At 48.0% G+C, this 18,895-nt stretch overlaps 1 protein-coding gene across 1 annotated transcript in view; it reads left to right on the top strand.

The window, feature by feature from the left end:
* Positions 1-301: 301 nt before the first annotated feature.
* The window catches only part of LOC106886610 (putative uncharacterized protein DDB_G0271982), a gene marked incomplete at its 3' end in the record, with an annotated part of 23,985 nt that continues 5,391 nt past the window's right edge, over positions 302-18,895 (top strand). The window contains exon 1 of the mRNA XM_014939694.1: positions 302-425. Coding sequence (XP_014795180.1) covers positions 302-425 — 124 coding nt within the window. The remainder of the gene's footprint in view (positions 426-18,895) is intronic.

The raw sequence follows: 18,895 nt of genomic DNA, 5'->3' as shown, positions 1-18,895 counted from the left end.
TGGCCTGGCTTGGCTGTCCTCTGGAGATGGCAGGGGAGAATGACCACCCTGTTTCCTGGTCTCTGCTGTCTGCTCCATTCCTTACCTATCCCTTGGGGAGCATCTGTAGAGCCCCACAGAGTGTGCAAGCCTGGTGCTTGTGTATACAAACTCCCCCAAATCCTCTGGTAGGTGTTTAGAGGGTCATGCAAGCAGGATGTGAGCACTGATCTAGGATGTGGACATGACAAATTCCTAAACAACTGTCTTCTTGTGCCTCGCTGATGAATGTGTAAATGGCAACTCTAAAAGGATCAATAACATGGAAGAAGCTGGTTTTGATGAAAGCAAAAGTGTCCTTCTTCTTGACCATGAATACTTGGCCCAGACAGAAATCTTGGGAGATCAAGAGGTCATCATGACAAGTGGATGCATCCTGAATGCAGGTAGGAAGAGGGATAAAGCTTTTCCAGTGCTGGATTCTCTCAGACAAGGTTTAATGAAGACACAGAAAGTTTTATCAGCTGAGAAGGGTCTGCAAGACTGGGCTTACCCAGATAGCCTGCAGCATTCCTGGAGTGCCCACCTTTGGAAGGAGCAAAGCTCACATCTTCATACACTTACAGAATCCTTGGCTGAGTCCTCAAAGCCTTCTCCCTGGTCCTTACAACAAACGAGCTGTGCTGGAGGCAAAGGTTAGCGAAACACAAACCTTTCCAAAGGCAGTCCTGCTGGTTGGACTCATACCAGCAATGAGGAGAAGAGAGTGGCCCAATAAGGTCTTCACAATCCAGCTCTAATTGTTTATCTTGCTTTTCTAATATTTGTCATTTCCGTGGTGACAAGTCCCTCTTCACCAGTGTCAATTCATTAGACCTAGTAATGGCAAGTCTTTTTGTTCCCTAATGAATTCTTTTAATCTCCATTGCAATCAGACTCTGTTTACCCTTGAAAATGGCTATAATGTTTTACAACACTCCTGGTGTGCCCCTGGGCTCTTCTTTCCCTAGTATTCTTTTTTTTTTTTTTTGGTCGACATGGTAGAGATTTACTTTCATATTCCTGTATTTCCAGAATTAGTACAGACATAGAAGAAAGGCAGAAAAGGAAGAGACAACGCATTAACAAGGGGTTTCTGCCAAAGGTTGTCTGGTGCTCCATCAAAGACCTTGCTTTCCACCTCTGCAAATTAGAGCTAAAATGCTGGTGTGAGTCACAACTGAACCGGGTTAGGCAGTGTTGTTTAACTCTCCAGATGTCTGCTGATGACTTCCTGGTTTCATTTAGGATGCTACAAACAAGCAGTTCAATTTGTCCCTTCCCAGGGAGTATCTATCTATATGGAGGGTAGATACCAGTTGACTGCTGCCAACTCATGGACAAAGGCGAAGAATTTGATGTGACATCTCTGCCTTCCCAGGGGTGGCATCACTGAGGAGAAGGCACGAGTTTGGTTTCTAACGTGTTCACAGCCCGTGGAAAAAGAGGCTGCGACCTTATGATGTGGTGGCTGCAATAAGGGTGGTGTTACCTACATGTCTGGAAATCGGGGTTGTGTGTCTCCACTCCCTTTCTTTCGCACCAGGAGATGGGACTGGTCCCTCCTCTGTCCCCTCCCCTCTGAGCACAGTTTTGAGTCAGACTGTCAGCAGTGTTGTTTAACTCTCCAGATGTCTGCTGATGACTTCCTGGTTTCATTTAGGATGCTACAAACAAGCAGTTCAATTTGTCCCTTCCCAGGGAGTATCTATCTATATGGAGGGTAGATACCAGTTGACTGCTGCCAACTCATGGACAAAGGCGAAGAATTTGATGTGACATCTCTGCCTTCCCAGGGGTGGCATCACTGAGGAGAAGGCACAAGTTGGTTTCTAACGTGTTCACAGCCCAGGGGAAAAGAGGCTGCGACCTTATGATGTGGTGGCTGCAATAAGGGTGGTGTTACCTACATGTCTGGAAATCGGGGTTGTGTGTCTCCACTCCCTTTCTTTCGCACCAGGAGATGGGACTGGTCCCTCCTCTGTCCCCTCCCCTCTGAGCACAGTTTTGAGTCAGACTGTCAGAGCGCAATGGCTGGTTAGACCTTCCCATCCTAAAGAGGCACTGTGCAATCTCATTACCCCCTGCAATGTCAAACCGCAGCTCGCTATCATCCATCCTTTTCCTCCTAGGACTGCCCAGCCCCTCCCTTACCAGCTAGAGTCAGCTTCCTGAGGTGAATTTACCACATTAAATTTGTCTGTGTTATCTGCACTGCCCCGGTGCCGGTTCAGGCAAGAATGATGGATATGGTCCTAACCTGACAGAAATTAGGGAAGTTCACACTGTGTTTTAATAGCAAATGCAGTGATTTGACATTGAATAATGGAGCTGGTCAGGTTCTATTAGTGGCAGATTAGACCATAATTCAATCTCATACCTTGCTGTTTTAAGCCTTTCTCACAGACTATATTAAACCTGACCCAGGTCTGAAGAGGCAGAATGGAAGTGCTCTGGCGTAGGTGGGGATGAATTACACCTCACAGGGACAAGAGGACAAAGCTGCCTTCGGACCCCACGGGACCACGGTGGCAGCAGCCCCAGCTGAACCTGGGACCTTCAACTCCAGTGCTCAAACTCACCCATCTGAGATACAGCCAGCCCAAAAAGACTTCTGAGTGGGGGTCACTATATGGGGCTGCACTCACTGGAGAGGGGGCATAGACCCACACAGTTGGCACATTGGGCTGGAAGGAGTGAAATTGCACCTCTCCAGGGACACACGTAGCTGGAGAGAGCAAGCCAAAGAAGGATCTAGTGGGTCCATCCCAGGAAGGGTACCAAGGGAGGGATGGAGACAATGGACAATTAAGTGTGCTTTGATGCAGGGTGCCGTGCTGGGTATCATCACTGAAGGAAAGCACCCCTGTGAAAGTTGGGGCTCCCCACTACTCCAGGGAGAATGCAAGGCACGAGGAAGAGCCTCAGGGCATGGAGAGGCAGAAAAACCATGTTTTTTTCAGTGGTGGGGAGTGAGACACATATTTCCATGGCATAGCTGAGCTCCCTAACACCTGGTTACCATCCCATACCTGGTTCTGATCTCATTTCCCCATGGATGTCTTCCTTTGCTCTTGCTTACCTCAACCCTACAGCCTCTGGCCACAGAGTGTTTCCATCACCTTTTGAAGCTCAGAAGCTCCAGGCTTGTGCTTCAGACCTGCTTTCAGAGTTTTTTCACCCATGTACCCGTTCTGCCCGGGTTTTGTTTACTGAATGAGAGTGCGATTGGATAGCTGGCATGGTGCTGTGTTTTCTGATTGAGAGGAGAATGCTGAATTACTTTGGCAATCATTTATTGAGTACCTAAGATACAGAAAACCTAACAGAGATAACAATGTCCTGGAGATTAAATTCTCTGTTAGAGAGATCTCACTTAGTAGTTAAGCTAGTACATGTTTTCTCATCAGTTTTCCCTCAGCCTCCATCCCCCCATGTTACAAGCTGACAGAGCGGGCAAGAGTTTTGCACGTTCTTTCATCTTCACAAGACACAATGGACCACAAATAAAGCCATGACCATCATTGCCCTGCCATGCAGAAAGCTCCCAAACACCAAGCCTCTCCCAACAGCCTCTGCTGGGCTCTTGTTGACGCTGGAGCAACTTTGGGTTGCTGGATGCCCGATCTGGGGGAGTTTAGCAGCAGGCACAGGACATGGACACAGCCAGAGGAGAACCAAGGAGATGTTTCATTTCTCTGCTACTTGTGTGACATCTGGCATCTCATGTATCCTCTCCGACCTCCTTGCCAGAAGCTTGCGGGGCATCCAAGGGAACACCTTTGAAGTTCATTTGCTGAACACAATGGATATAGAAAGGCATAGACCAGTAATATAGATAGATATAAATGCAGATATAGATATAGTTAAGATCTAGAGAAACTGTCAGCAGGGTTTCTTTACAGCGAAACACAATTCTTGCCTTTTTTCACCTATTTACACCTTTGGGTTTTATATCTTCCAACTCTTGCATGCAGCAGGCAGGCTCTTGCTTGCCACCTGGACAGTGTGGCCTTGAGATCACCAACACACAGAAACTGGTGGCCTTGACAAAATTGTATAAAGTCTGTTTGCCAGGAGCCATCTCTCCCAGCTCGTGAGAGTGCCAGGAACCCAAGGGAATCCCCTGGGAGACACTGGCCCTGGCTGGAGACAGTAGCTGATCTTTCAGTACTTCTGAACAGGAAGAGGACCAGGACAGATGATTCTGATGAGCTGGGAGGGCTGCTGAAACCCACCTGGGAAGCAGAGCATCAGTGAGTTCAGTTGGAGGTCCAATGCTGGTGCAGCCCCTCACAGCAGTGAAAGAAGCAGCAGGCAACTGGAAGACGGAGATTTTTGCAGAGCAAACTGCCCCTGGGTGAGGGCAAAGGGGTGTCTGACCTTCAAGAGAACTAATGAATATACTGGCACCCTCCCCAAAGACAACAGGGGTGTTTGAGATCCACCCCAGGTAGCACCTGAGGGACTAGTTATCATCACATCTCAATTGTCTCTGTCTTTGGGGCTGCAAGGGCCAAGGGATCCTTTCCTGGTTTCCAACCAGGACTCCTACTCTCTCCATGAACGGGTGAACCTTTCAGCACAGAGGCCATAGATATTGGTACAGGACACAGAAAGGGAGCTCTGCTTCTGGGCCCCCAGGCAACCTTGGACAAGCTTTTTATTTTTTTTTCACCCGTGACCCTGATCTGCGCAAGGGAAGTGCTGCGGGCAGCACTTTGTGGAGCACTTTGACCCGTGCCAATGACAAGCACGGTAGAAGGCTCTTATGACTAACCTGGGGAAGGTTCCCCACACTGCAGCTCGTCAGCTTCTGCCTCCTAATTGAACCTCTCCTGGAGACTTTTCAGCACAATGGGCACGTGACCAGCACTTCAGTGTAATTACTCACTTTATACAGATAGCAACGCTAATGAAGGTGGGTCAGAGCCCTCATACATCTCATGAAACATGGGCTTTCTCACCTGTACTTCATAACGGAGGCAATTGCAACAATTGCACTTATTTTAAGACCACATTATGGCTCTTACAATAGCGCATGCAGTCTTCCCTCCACAAGCTTCCTGGAGCAGAATGAAGGAATCCCCAGCCTCACACAGAGCACCAGAGGCTCTGCAGGTATTTGCTTTGCCAAAAATGCTTCCATTTCCCCCTGAGACAGCACCTCTGAGAGCAGAAGATGCAAAGGTCGAAGAGAGCACCAGCAGATGTTTCCCTCCAAGATGTCAGCATGGAGTACCTTTGGTGCATCACTTTGGGCTGAGCTCCCTTCCTCACCAGAGTTTCATGCTGGGACAGCCAAAGGCTGTAGGAACCAGCCCAGTATGAGAAGGCTGCTCTCGTGGTGCCTTCTTGACTCTTAGGCAGCAACACCTACCCTGGTCTACCTGCCCAACACCTATGATTTTATCTGCAAACCCATAGCCAGAAGCTTCTGTGGGTGCAGTCAGCAAACCAGTCTCCATCGGTGGCCAAAGAGCTACCGTGACTCTAGCCATCCCATCTTGATGGATTTTTGTGAGTGGTGGGACTCAAGATGGTCCCCCTGGGTGAGACCACTGCCCATCTCTCCCTGAATACCCTTCCAAAGCCTTGTCACCTTCAGTTAGGGGATCCCTGGGCCTGTTGGGGATGACCATGCTGCTTCTACCAAGGTAGTGCTCATAAGGCATGTGCCAAATTAATTAAATTAAAGCTCAGTGGTGGCACTCGCCATGCCTGATGTGGGCACATAACTGTGCCTGTAAATAACGGCGTACGGAGGCAGAAGCTGGAATTACATCCCTCCAGACAGCCATTCTGTAAGGGAGAGAATAGGACACGCTTGCTGTAATGCTATGCATTAAATAGCACTTACGCTGCTAAAACCAGCATTAGAATAGCACATAAACATTGCTGTCGTGATCTCAATGGGACTCCGGAGTCCAAATGGGAGCTCTGGCAGCTTCTGGGAGTCCCCAAAGGTGGGGAGTGGGAAAAAAGGGGGGGGGGGGAAAAAGCCACGTGTTATATTGGTATGCCTCTGACATATATAAACTCATGCTGATGCACCCATGCAGCTTGCATGAAAACAACGGGACCATCTAGCACCTCTGCAGCTCCCAGGAGATCAAGCCTGGGGCAACAGAGCACTCCTCATGCTTCCTCCTAACCAGACACTGCCTGAAGGGTACAAATCCAGTTGAGACCTCAGCCTTCCCAAAGCCCAGGAAGAGGAGGCTCCTTGCATTGTGCTTTCGTAGCTCTTTCAGCAGCATCTCCAGCCCCGTCCTCTCCAGTAGCGCAGGGGGGGGGGGGGAAAAAGCCACGTGTTATATTGGTATGCCTCTGACATATATAAACTCGTGCTGATGCACCCATGCAGCTTGCATGAAAACAACGGGACCATCTAGCACCTCTGCAGCTCCCAGGAGATCAAGCCTGGGGCAACAGAGCACTCCTCATGCTTCCTCCTAACCAGACACTGCCTGAAGGGTACAAATCCAGTTGAGACCTCAGCCTTCCCAAAGCCCAGGAAGAGGAGGCTCCTTGCATTGTGCTTTCGTAGCTCTTTCAGCAGCATCTCCAGCCCCGTCCTCTCCAGTAGCGCTTGTTGCCTCAGGGACCTGGGAAAACATGGAAGACATGAAAAACACATTCCTAATCCCAGCAGAAGCCTTTCCAAAAGGCTGGTGTGGAGGGGATCAGTGATGACACCAGAGTAAAGTTAAGCATTTGCAATGTCAGCTTCAGGGAGGGCAACCGACATGGAAGGAGTTTTTTGGCAACCCTGATTAGAAACTGTAATGTCTTCACCAAGGGTGTTGTAATTTAAACTCTCCATGAGCCAGCAATGTGCCCTTGTGGCCAAGAGGGCCAATGGGATCCTGGGCTGCATAGGGAGGAGTGTGGCCAGGAGGTGGAGGGAGGTCATTCTCCCCCTCTGCTCTGCACTGGGGAGGCCACAACTGGAATCCTGTGTCCAGTTCTGGGCTCCCCAGTTCAAGAGAGACAGGGAACTACTGGAGAGAGTCCAGCGTAGGGCAACAGAGATGATGGAGGGATTGGAGCATCTCCCTGATGAGGAAAGGCTGAGAGAGCTGGGACTCTTGAGCCTGGAGAAGAGAAGGCTGAGGGGAGATCTTATTCATGCTTCCAAGGATCTAAAGGGTGGGTTGAAGGAGGATGGAGCCAGACTCTTTTCAGGGGTTCCCAGGGACAGGACAAGGGGCAATGGGCACAAGCTGGACCATGGGAAGTTCCACTCCAATCTGAGGAAGAACTTGTTTGGGGTGAGGGTGGCAGAGCCCTGGCAGAGGCTGCCCAGGGAGGGTGTGGAGTCTCCTATGGAGATCTTCAAGCCCCACCTGGATGCTCCTGAGTGATGTGCTCTGGGCAACCCTGCTTTGGCCGGGGGGTTGGACTGGATGATCTCTAGAGGTTCCTTCCAACTCTGACTATTCCGTGTTTCCATAATTTATGCTTCTGTTTCCCCAGCTTTTCAGTAAACACAGGGGTGTTGTAGTGTAGTGTGTGTTAGCAGGGGTCGACTTTACAGCTAGGAAAGAGCAGGAGATGAAATCTAAACTTCCTGCTGCTGCCTTCTTCAAGCCTCTGGTGTATGTCTAAGTTCACTGAAAAGAAAAAGGAAAACAAGGACTGGAGAGATACCACCCAGTGGGCTGGGATTGGGAGAAGTGGGCTGGAAAAATAATTCAGAACTAGATTTCAAACAGTAACCTTTGAAATGCAAGCTTTGCCTTCTGCAGAACTGTGCCCTCACACCTCTTACTTGTGGATTTAGTTTGAGTTTCAGCTCGTAATTAATTCCACAAATGTTGCTGGTCATGGTCAAATGTGGTCCATGTGGCTTCTTGCCCCTCAGATCAGAAGCCTTTCTGAGCGAGTGCAGTCGCCAGACCCAACACACTCCTCCAGCGCTGGGGTCCTCACAGTTACTTGAAACTAATGGAAATTTGCAAAAGTTGAGGTTTTTATAAAAATGTTATACATTTTGTTATACAAAAAGCCATTTTTCCCCACATTAAAATGTTCATCTTTTTCCTGTGTGATTTTGCTAGTCACAAGCAAAGAACAAATGATTTCAAGGGCAGCATGGTGGCTTGAGAAAGAAGGAAGATCTCATGAGCTCCAGGTCCAAGTGGCCACTCAGAGGTGACACTAAATGAGCTTGTAACCTCATGAGGAGCGAGCCAGGAATTTAAACCAGTCCTGACATTTCTTGTCTGCCTGTATGAGGCTTAATTGCCATGATATTCATTACCCACAAGCTCAGGGACAGACCTGAATGTTGCTGGTTAAGGTCTGGCATGGCTGTGGTAAACACAAAATGATGAGTTGGGACCATGGTTAAGGTCTGGCATGGCTGTGGTAAACATCAGATGCTGAGCTGGGACTCGAGCAAGGTGGAGAGGTGTCAGTTCACCCAACAGAGAGCATTTCCCTTTTTTTTTTTCCATGATTCCTGCAGAGGATGGTCTATCCACCCATATGCCCATTCAGCTCCTATCTGCTTGCAGCTTCATCTGGGCCCTGCTTGCTCTATCTCCTCATCTCCTCACCACCCCTGTGCACACCTATAGTCACCAGCCAATTCCCCTGCCACTCCTGGGGGACTCCAAGAGCCGTTGGTCCCACATGGCTGACTCACAGTGGTTTGATGCCCGCAGCTCCCATCCTCCAGCTTTTGCTACAGTAAACAGCACCTGGAAATACATGCTCCTTAAAAGACTTCAACAACCTCTGGCTCCATCACTGTGGTCAAAATACACCAACTTGTAAAAGGGGTTATTCTTCCCACCTCTTCCCACCTCTGCTCCAGGGGTGAAAAGGGTCACTTCCGGAAATGCTCGCACTCTAGGAGCCAGAAGACCTTAAAAACAAGGAGAAGAAGTGACAGATTTACCAGTCAGCACAACAAACACATCAGGGGACACACACACGAGCATCCCTGAGCCGTGCTGGCACTGCCAGAGGAAGCCAGCAGTGCAGAACAGACTCGTACACACTTTCCTGGCATCTCTCTGCAACACAACTCTCCCATCTATAAAAGGGGAACAATGACACCGTCCCCACAGCTATACGACATGAAATGTGCAAAGGGAATAATTATAAATTTGGTGAAAATGAGGCATTTAGTATCCAGGGTCAGTCCTATGTATTAGCAAAGTCCGTAAATCCCCAAAAGATTGAAGGTTTGACAATATCAAAAGGTTGCTGAGAAATAACCTGCTCCTCTGCTTCAAGGTTCAGACTCGAGAGATTGCTTTCCCTGGCTGCAGAGACAATATTTCATTGAGTGGGGATATCTGGAGTGAGTCCTCTTGGGACTTGCATTGAGGGGAAAAAAAAAAAAAAAAAATCATATTCAGTGCACTGAAGCATTTTATAACTGAGCTTCAGCGAAAGTCAATACGAACCATTTACTCAGAAACAGGAGTACTCAATGTACACGTGCGCGGTACAGGCCAGCTGTGCGGAGCCCGGAGGTGACGTATATTGATGTTAACTAATCCAAAGACCTCCGTGCTCCTTATCATGCAGCAAATAAAAGACTTTGAAGAGGGTTCTGATTTTAAACTCAATTACTCCAAGTTGAAGGCAATGACAGCAATTCTTATTCTCGCCACAGAAAAGAAAAATTAAATCTATAGGATGTTATTGAAATAGTCTGCGCCTTGCACCCACCATTCAGAAGCAGAAACCATCCTCTTGACTGCAAAATCTTTCCTGTGCCAATTAGATCCCCCCAACTGAAACACTGCAGGGAAAACCTCTCTCCAACAAACGTTCCAGACAACCTTCCTCACGATTGCAAACGCAGATCTTTTGCCTGAGCCCTTCTCTCTTTCCTCCTGCTAGCACATCTTCTGAGGAGCTCCGCACCACCCTGCCTGACTAAAAAAAATATCCCCTGTGGGGAATAGTTACCTAACGCCATCAAGCAAACCTCGTGTAGTCAGAGGGGAGGATTCACGGCACCAAATCTGAAGCCTCAAATAGCAGCACAATTATACTCTTTACTGGTGCAGCTCCAGGAGTACCCAGACAAACCACGGGCAAGCGCAGAGTAATTTTATCCTGATATGCCTGTCTAACCCGCAGATAGCTCTTCAGCAGAGTTCTCCCTCCCTTGTTAATTTAACGCTTGATATATAGGAAAAATTAGAATTAAAATGTACCCGGCTGCTTCCTCCACTCCTGATTCCATTTAGAAATATCCCACATCTCCCCATAAAACGAGCTGAACTGTTTGAGGCACTTAAGAGCCTGTATTTTATTTTTAGATAAGCCCGTGTGCTTTAGGATCCTAAACCCCAACGAAGGTCAGGTTTGCACAGCTCTGGCCACAGCGCCCATCACATTCAAATCCCAGCCCCAGCATGGGAGGAGAGGCAGGTCTCTGCTGCTTTGGGTGTGCAAGCTCTTGAAAGACCATGAGGATGGGAGCATGGGAAAGACAAGCCGCAAGGGAGGGCTGATTTTCAAAGGAAAAATAGCTCGATTCAGGTTTAGCAGCTGACTTTCTGGAGACTTCAGGCAGGGTAAGTTACACAAGAAGTGTGCTGCCCCTCCAGCCATGGGGGCAACGAGGAAAGGAAACCAGATGCTTGCTTAAGACATTGAGAGCCTTTCTTCCTCTTCTCCGAGGCTCTCCAAGCAGCAGCCGTGCACACGTGATGGCACGGAGAAGATGCCTGAAGAAGCCAAGGCGGTTCCGAGGCTCCGTTGCACGCATCTGCAAGAGGAGAAGGCAAGGACTACACTGGACCCTTGTTAATCCAAGTAGCTGGAGACCATGGGGACCTCGTGAGCAAGTGCAAGTTTGTACATCTGCGACGCGGCAGTGACGCTCCCGAGCCCGTACGCTTCAGAGGCACTTCTGAGTTTTCTTATTAAAAAATGGATTCTTGGGCTGGAGACAAAACAAAAGAAACACTCGGTTTAAAGCGTTACGCGAGAGCCACAGAAGTGGGCCACGGGTCACTGTTAGTTAGCTGTGCTGTCAGAGAAATGATTTCTGGAATACTTATGTCCCTCTCCACTGCTTTGTTTTTTCCCCATGGCCTAAAACGAGCGGAGATGTTTCAGCTTGGAGAGCACGTAGCGGAGACGGTGGGTGAGGAACGAAATCCAGCCTTTTGAAAACCAACGGAGCTACAGCTTTGCCAGCAAGAAAATATGTTATCTGCACTCGTCGGGAGGGGAGACAAGAAAGAAGGGAATATGAAAAGAGAGGGGGAAGAGGGAGTGAGAAAAGTCTGGGTTTAATCCAGAGGAGTCGAGCGCAGAGGATGGACACATGAGCAGAGGTCTTCTGCCTGTCCTGACCCAAACACGGGGTAGACAGGATGAGGCAGGCAGATGTGGAAGTTTGACTGGTTTTCCAGGACAGCAGGAGAGTGAAGGCTATGCAAAAAGATGTCACTCAGTGCCTGGTAAATGAATGAAGGAGATCACAGGAAAAGTGATATCCTGGGAGAGGTGTGGAAGGACAATGATTAGAGAATGCTGTGTTGTCAAACCCTTGCGTTTCAAAAAGGAAGGACCAGTTATAAGTCTAGGTTGGGAAGATAAAAAATAATGTTGGGACAGATATGTAAAACTTCTGCGTCAATCAAGTTGATTAATTGATCAAGCTATTAATCAATAAGAGACAGAAGGACTGTGCCGAGCTGAGGATGGGTAAAGAGGAAGATGGTAAAAAGGAAGGGATAAAAGCTAGGAGAAACCACTTTAAGAAACATCCAAACAGGCTACAATGCCCCCTCTCAAATAAGCAGTGATACTTTCAAATCTTTGCAGCATTCCCTAATTATTCCAGGGATGAACCCACAGCCACCACTTGCTCTGGGAAGTACTAACTTGTCCATGAAGTACCCATCTTTAAGAGCACTGAAAGTTTTCCATATTTATGGGGCAGACCTGAGCCCTCGGTTGGAGGAGAGCGATGGTGTGTGCCTTGAGAAGGAGAGAAGTTGGTACAGCTACAAGAATTTGTCACTTGGCAATCTCAATATGACCAAGTATTTCCTTCTCTGCAAAGGTAAATGAAGAGGTCTTGGATACCGATGTCGAAGCACCGTGAGAGCCAGCCATGGAGTCAGGCATGGCGTCACATTGATGAAGGAGGAACGAGGACCAGGTCCGGGCGCTGGTAGTGCAGGTCCTGCCTCTGTCACGACCCATCACAGGACGCTGGTGGCTTCCCAAAGTGTCATGGCAAGGGTGGACAGGGCTGATATGGTGTACAGCAGCCTGCGACACGGGGAGAAGGAACAGAAGGAAACCTAAGTCAATGCTGCAGTGTAGTGCCAAGTGATCATTTCAAGGATGAGCAATTAATGATAAAATCCAAATCTACCCTTGTTTCCTACTGCGAGCACAAAATGAGGCCAAGTGGTTAAACTCCACTATCCTGTCTGCATAACACCGAACACCACTCCATCAGAAATTAAACATCTGGGTAGAAAGTCCCATGTTTGCCCGGCTCAAAGTCCAAACTGGCTGATGCTCAAAGCTGGTGTAACTGGTCTGCAGGAGTGGCTGCCCAAGGTGTGCTCACCGGGTATCCAAAGCCTTCAGCAGAGGCGTGTGTGTGTCCCCAAGATGATGGACCACTGGGGTTGGTGGGTCTCCAACTGCCTCCAGCCTCACTCCGGTCTCTCTGAAGGGTCTCAGGGAGCTTGGGGTTTCTCCAACTCTGTTCCTGTTCATACTGATACAAGGAAGCCTCTAGCCTCCTTTCAAATGCCCTATACCTCAACAAGACCAGGCTCAAGGACACCAAGTTCCAAAGTAAAGCGAGGAGATTCAGAAAATAAGCCTGCACATTTGTAAATACACCCGTTCCCTCCCTGCACAGCCAGAAGAGACACACTCCAGTTAAAAAAAACAGACCCTCAAAAGATCTAACCTTTCAGTAGTGACACACCACCAAAGGTCCAACCTGCCCGTAATCAACACGTGGCTTCCAACAAGCTCTCCTTGCAAAACCAGCGTGCCCTCAACTTCCTCAGCTCTTCCTTACAATTCAAATTCAGCAGCTTCAAGGAGTATTTGCTCTGTCTCGGGGAAGGTGTATTTCTTCCTTTCTTTTTCTTCCTTCTCCTTTTTTTGTTATGTTATAGCATCCAGCAGGTTTTGCCAGGGTGGATATAGAAAGAGCGTTACCATTTCTGGGTGAAGAGGGCAAGCAAATAGGAACCTGTGTTATGCTATCAAGACAGAGATGATTAATTTGTAGCTAACATCCGTTTACTTCATTATCCCTTCATCGAAGCCTGACAAATGTGGAAACAACAATGAAAAGCAGAAATTAATAGGAGTATTAGCGCCGAATGCAACCTACTATAGATTTAATCCCTACAAAAGAGCATACAGATGTGTTAGATCTTCTTTCTTTGTAACGACCTTTTATCCACCTTCCTGTCCTTGGGCATGAATCTATTTAAATTTAAAGAGAGCTATTTATATACACACATGTGTGTCTGTGTGCATGTCTATACATATGCATGCGTATGTGTACAGTGGAAGGTTTTCTCATCAGTTATCAATTAAGGCTGAGAAAACCACTTTGACTAAACTAAAGCATGTGTATGGTTTGACCTTCTGGATGGTTTCTCTCCCGGCAGCAGCTGCTCCCAATGTCCCAGCAAGGAAGGTGACCCCATGGGGTCCTTGTCCCCACTTGGACCCACGCTGAAGGGGATGGGTCCATGCAGGATGAGAGGTGAGGAACATCTAGCCCAAAGGAGAAAGCGTCGGGGCACCTCTCCTCCCGTGCTTTTGTTCCTTGTTGGTGCTCCCACCCACTTGGGGTGCCCACACTAATTTGCACCTCCTCTCCGTGGATTTTTATGTGTGTCAGCTTTGGCTTGGAAGGCGCTTTTCACAGGAGCTTCACGGAGATCTCGCGCAGAACGGAGGGGCTGCGGTTGAGTGGAACGTGGATGCTTCCCACTTTTGTGTAGGAATCTCCTCCAGCCCTGCAGCTATTTGAACATGAATGTGTGGGCTGTGAGGTCAAGAACTGATTAGAAAATTATGTTAAAGCACGTTCACACCAAACCTCTGTAGTACCTCAAGTCAGACTGTGTTGCAGCAACGGAGTGAAAATCCACAGTGGGGAGTTGTCCAGACTCCTGTGATGTCCTCCAGACAAAACTGAGGACCTGTAAGGAAAGGGGGAATTTCATTCATTGCTGCTTTCCTCACTGAAATCCTCTTGAAAGAAGAAACTCTATTAAAAGAGCTACTCATCTACCCTTCAAGGTGACCTGCGAATGAAGAAAAATGGGTTTGTGGCCTTATTTTTGGCTTTGTTGCGAAGGCCTGAGAGGTTGGCAGGGATTTGAAGCAACGATGGGAATTATTTTTATTTTTTTTCCTATTTTTCTGTTGTGGGGTAGTTTGTTTGTTTGTTTGTTTTTCCCTGCTAGAAATTTAATTCTTGTCTTCCCTGGCACTTTACGGCCAACGAGAGAACAAGTGAAATCAAATAATAAAACCGGGGGACTGAGCCTGGTGCATCAGAGAGAAGGACACATAGTCACACCACCTCTTGGTTTGCCTTCAAAGGAAGAGAGGGAACACTTCTGGCTGCAGGGGGTTTTATTTCTAGACGAGGAGAAAAAACAAAGGCTTTTATTAGCCTCTGTTTAACCTACTGATCTAAGGAAATCTTGGGTGAAAGTTAAGTCTCTGATAAAGATCTAATTCCCTTTCTCCTTTCACTGCCTGGTAGGGGAGTTCCCACGTAAGTAAGGCTGGATGGAGAAGAAGGAGAGGGGGAAGAACCCTTTTCTGTGTCAGGAAACGAAATGACTCACGCTAACAGCTCACAGGGAAAGGAGGAGGCAAACATTAAAAATGCCTACACGGAAATTTGGAGAAATTATGAACAATTAGACACCAGCTCTAAATCAGAGATCTCCTACCTTGCCAAAAGGAAAAAAAAACGAAGAACACCAGCTCTAAATCAGAGATCTCCTACCTTGCCAAAAGAAAAAAAAAATGAAGACTGGATGTGGTAGTGCAGCTACAGCTAAAAGAACAGGAAAAACAAAACTTGGGCAAGTAGGGAGGAATTACATTCTAGTCCTTCTTTGTACGAGGTTTGTAGAGCATTGCTGGGGCAGGAGACACTGGCCCAGGAGGCCACCACCGCAGAGCATGTCACCGACAGGAGATACAAGGCCCGGGTCACCCTTTGGTGACGCAGAGCTCATGGCCATCAATCAGTGATGGACGTGGCCCTCTTTGCCATCTGGGTGGCCTCAGAGATGGCAGCCCCTGGGGATCTCCTCACCCTCTCGTGCTGCCTCCCCATTCTGGCACTGTCCCATCACGAGCAGTGCCAGTGCCACCGCGCCAGCTGCCTCACGGGTGACGAGTGGCAGCGATGTGCTCTCAAGCCTCGTGGGTTTGTTCCAAAGGTGAAAAGAGCTGAAAGCACTTGAGCCAGCAGCAAGCTGACCCTGCTCTACTGGGAGGCCCAGAACGTTTCACCATTGTCCCTCGCAGGGAGGGTCTGAGCTACGGTGGCACTCCACCGGTGCCACTCTCCAGGAGAGAGGACAACAGTTAGAGCGGCTCCAAAAACCTCTTTAGGTTGCCCTCAACCTTCTTTCCCCTACACACACAGCTGCAACACCACAGACCAGTCTGCACTTTGCTGGGAATGAAGATACCTGATTTTCCACAGGCCAAAAATTCCTTGTGGGGTAAGAGAGGTGGGCCCCGTCACCGGGGGAGGAACTTGGACTGCGATAGTCTAAAGGGTTGTCCACACTTGTAGGACAAAGAAACGAACAAACAAACAAAACTGCTTCAACTGAATTTCAGTTCTGTTTTGCACTTTTTAATTATTGCACTTTTGGAAGGATACATCCGTCATCTCTTAACTCCAAAAGCCCTCACTTATTGCCATGCCAATTTGAGGGCATTTTCCACAAATCTGAACTTTTCCTGCTGCAAACCAGCAGGAAGAGTTCTGGGCTGAAACTCCAGACAATCAGTGACAGCAAAAGGCAGGACCTGGGCGTCCCCAGGGTTTCCTAACAAGGGTCGGCTCTGCTTCGTGGTTGGAGCTTCTTGAGCTTTGTCCCTCTCCGTGCAGCCTGGGAGATGCCAGGATGCAAAATAATCACGGAAGCGGCTGGTGGGACGGGAGCCTGAGGAAGAAGGGTTCAGGGGAGCATCGAGCTGTTCCCCGTTGACCCCCTCGCTCCGCAGTTTGCTGTGTGGCTCTGCCTTGTTCTACACAGACATCATTTGTAGAAGAAAAACAGAAAAGAAAAAAAAAACCAAAAGAAAAAAAGAAAGAAAAAGTGATTTACTTACCGAACTTGGCCAGCGATGCCACTCAGAAGTTCCCTGAGCACAACCAAGGAGTCAGGCAACACCACTCAGCAGAGAGCTCGGGAGCAGCTGAACCCCATTTCTCCATGGCCCGGGAGTTTGGATGCCATCCAGGATAAGAAAAAAACAAATTAAGCAGAACCCCGAAAATTACTCGAACGGGTCATTTAGGCACAAGTGTGGGACGGCCAGGGCTTGCTCCAAAATGGTGAGGTTAGAAAGGCTATTACGAGCAGGCAGGATGCGACCACGTTTTGATTTCCAGCAGAAAGGAGGTTGTGCATCCCCGACGGGCCAACGGGAAGGGGGAGCCGGGCTGGGCCTCCTCTGGGGACCTTCTCCATTGAGAACCACGGCAGCGAGGAGATCCTCCAAAAAGGTGCGAGTCCCAAATCAAAGTCAAGCCACTATTAAAGGAAAGACATTAGCGAGATCTAAAACTGTGCTATCCCGGGGTATTAAGATGTTGGAACTAAACCTGCCTTATTCCCGCTCGCGGTTGCATTTTAAGCAAACCTTTTTTAAAAGGATTATCTTCAGGAACTCTCTTTCAACAGCCTTTTTCCTTTAAGAGTCCTTCATGGTGATACTCCTATTAATTATGCCTATGTGATATGATTATGTATTTATTCAGGTACAGGGTTGGGAAGTGTGGAGCAGGACTGAGGTTTGCAGGTGCCACTTACGACACGGAGCCTGGTACCTCCCGCCTTTGATCTGGATGGCGGTGGGATCCGCGCGGGGACGGGCGCCGTCATCCAGGAGGTGGCTGGTTCTCTACGTTGTCTCCGGGCTGTTTGATCTCGGGGTGACTGGCTGGGAGCTTTATTTACACTGGGATTTATTTTTTTTTGCAAAGGCTGGCGAGGAACCCCCCGAGCGCCGGCTGAGGCAGCCGGGAGAAAAATCAGATGCGGATCTATATCCGATACCTAGCTGGAGATAAAACATGCACATTTATATCCCTATATATAGGTATTTCCGCTCTCTATTTACCTGTTTTTAACAATAAAAAGGCAACTTCTCTCACGTAGCTTTCTCTACCACGTTTAGATGGGAAGGAGAAGTTATTCCATGTCCTTCTGCCTCCAGCCCCAGCGAAGGTCTCCGAGAAATGACGGATGGTTTCGCAGCCTCTGTCTTTGGGCTCCAGGTCTCGTTCCTCCTCGTAAGGAGGAAGGGCCATCACCCATCATGCTGAGGGCACGGGAAGGAAGAAGTCACCTCTGGCCACATACGGCCCCAGCTGAGCAGGAGCCACGGAGGGGAGACCTCACCCAAAGCAGATTTTGTTTAATACTTGAAGGCGTTAGCGGCAGTGAGAGAGGTTTGGTCTCTGGTCACAAAGGAAATGGCGTGGCAGGTTGGGGGACCATCATAAACGTGAAAAAAAAATAATAATAAAAAAAATTAAAATATCCAGATGTGGCCCCTTAGATTTGGAAGGTCTGGGCTGATTGGTGCCCGTCGGTAGCCACCAGCTCTCTCTTTCCCCCTGCGTAGAGGAGCCAGGCATCAGCGTGCACACACAACTGTGAGCCCCTGCCACAGACCATCGTGTGTCCCCTCAACGTGCACAACGGACACAGCTCAAGGATTTAAGGAAATATCTCAACGTTTAGATACAAACACTCTGCTCCGATTCGGAGGGGGACGTGTGTGGCTGTGCGTGGGCACCGTATATATTGTGCATATCTACAGCATACGCAGGCTGGATGTACCTTTAAATCTGTGTCCGTGCACTCACGATATACGAATGCTGTAAATATCCATACAATATTGCGTATATTTTATTTTATAGGCACGCACACGGGGAGAGAATGAACTGTTTCTATAACATAAGCATAGAGACACGGTACATACATGTCGAGCATACAAACTCCACTATATATATATATATATATATGTAAAATATGTACACATGTAGACGCGTATATAACATCTATATTGCATATATTATTTATAGGTATACACAGACATTTTTTTCCCAAACTAAAACATTTTCTCTCTCGTATTGCTAATTTACTCAAAGTCTGTAACATGAAACAGGAGCTGAGGGAGGAGGAGAAGGGAAACTTCGCTGTACCTACTTCGGCTGAATCTCTTATTATTTCTTTTTTTTTTAAGGAAACTTCATTGTATATTCTAGAAAAGTATATTGGTGGGGTAGGTTTACCAGAGGCAGAGAGAATGTGCAGGGAGTGAGAAAGTGAATTGATGGATGGATGGTTAAATGAATATAAATGAACTGATACCTTTACAGGAAAATAACATTTCTTTTCTTTTTTTTATTCTATAGATCAGTGGGTTTTGTATCTGTAATTCTTTCATATCAGCAAAGAGGAAATAAACTCCCATGTAAATCATTTTCCCCCCATCTGGAAGCATATTAAAAGCATGCCATTTTTTTTTTCTTTTAAGCAGAGCCTTTTTTCCCCCTATTTGCTTATCGGTTCATCCACCATTACATTTTAAATGAAATTGCAAGACCCCCCTCTCCTCCCCACCCCCC

This window comes from Calidris pugnax, unplaced genomic scaffold, assembly GCF_001431845.1.
Source record: "Calidris pugnax isolate Ruff unplaced genomic scaffold, ASM143184v1 scaffold37, whole genome shotgun sequence".
Classification (NCBI taxonomy): Eukaryota; Metazoa; Chordata; class Aves; order Charadriiformes; family Scolopacidae; genus Calidris; species Calidris pugnax.
The sequence above is the reverse complement of the archived record's forward strand: the minus strand, read 5'-3'. Positions and strand labels throughout refer to the sequence as shown.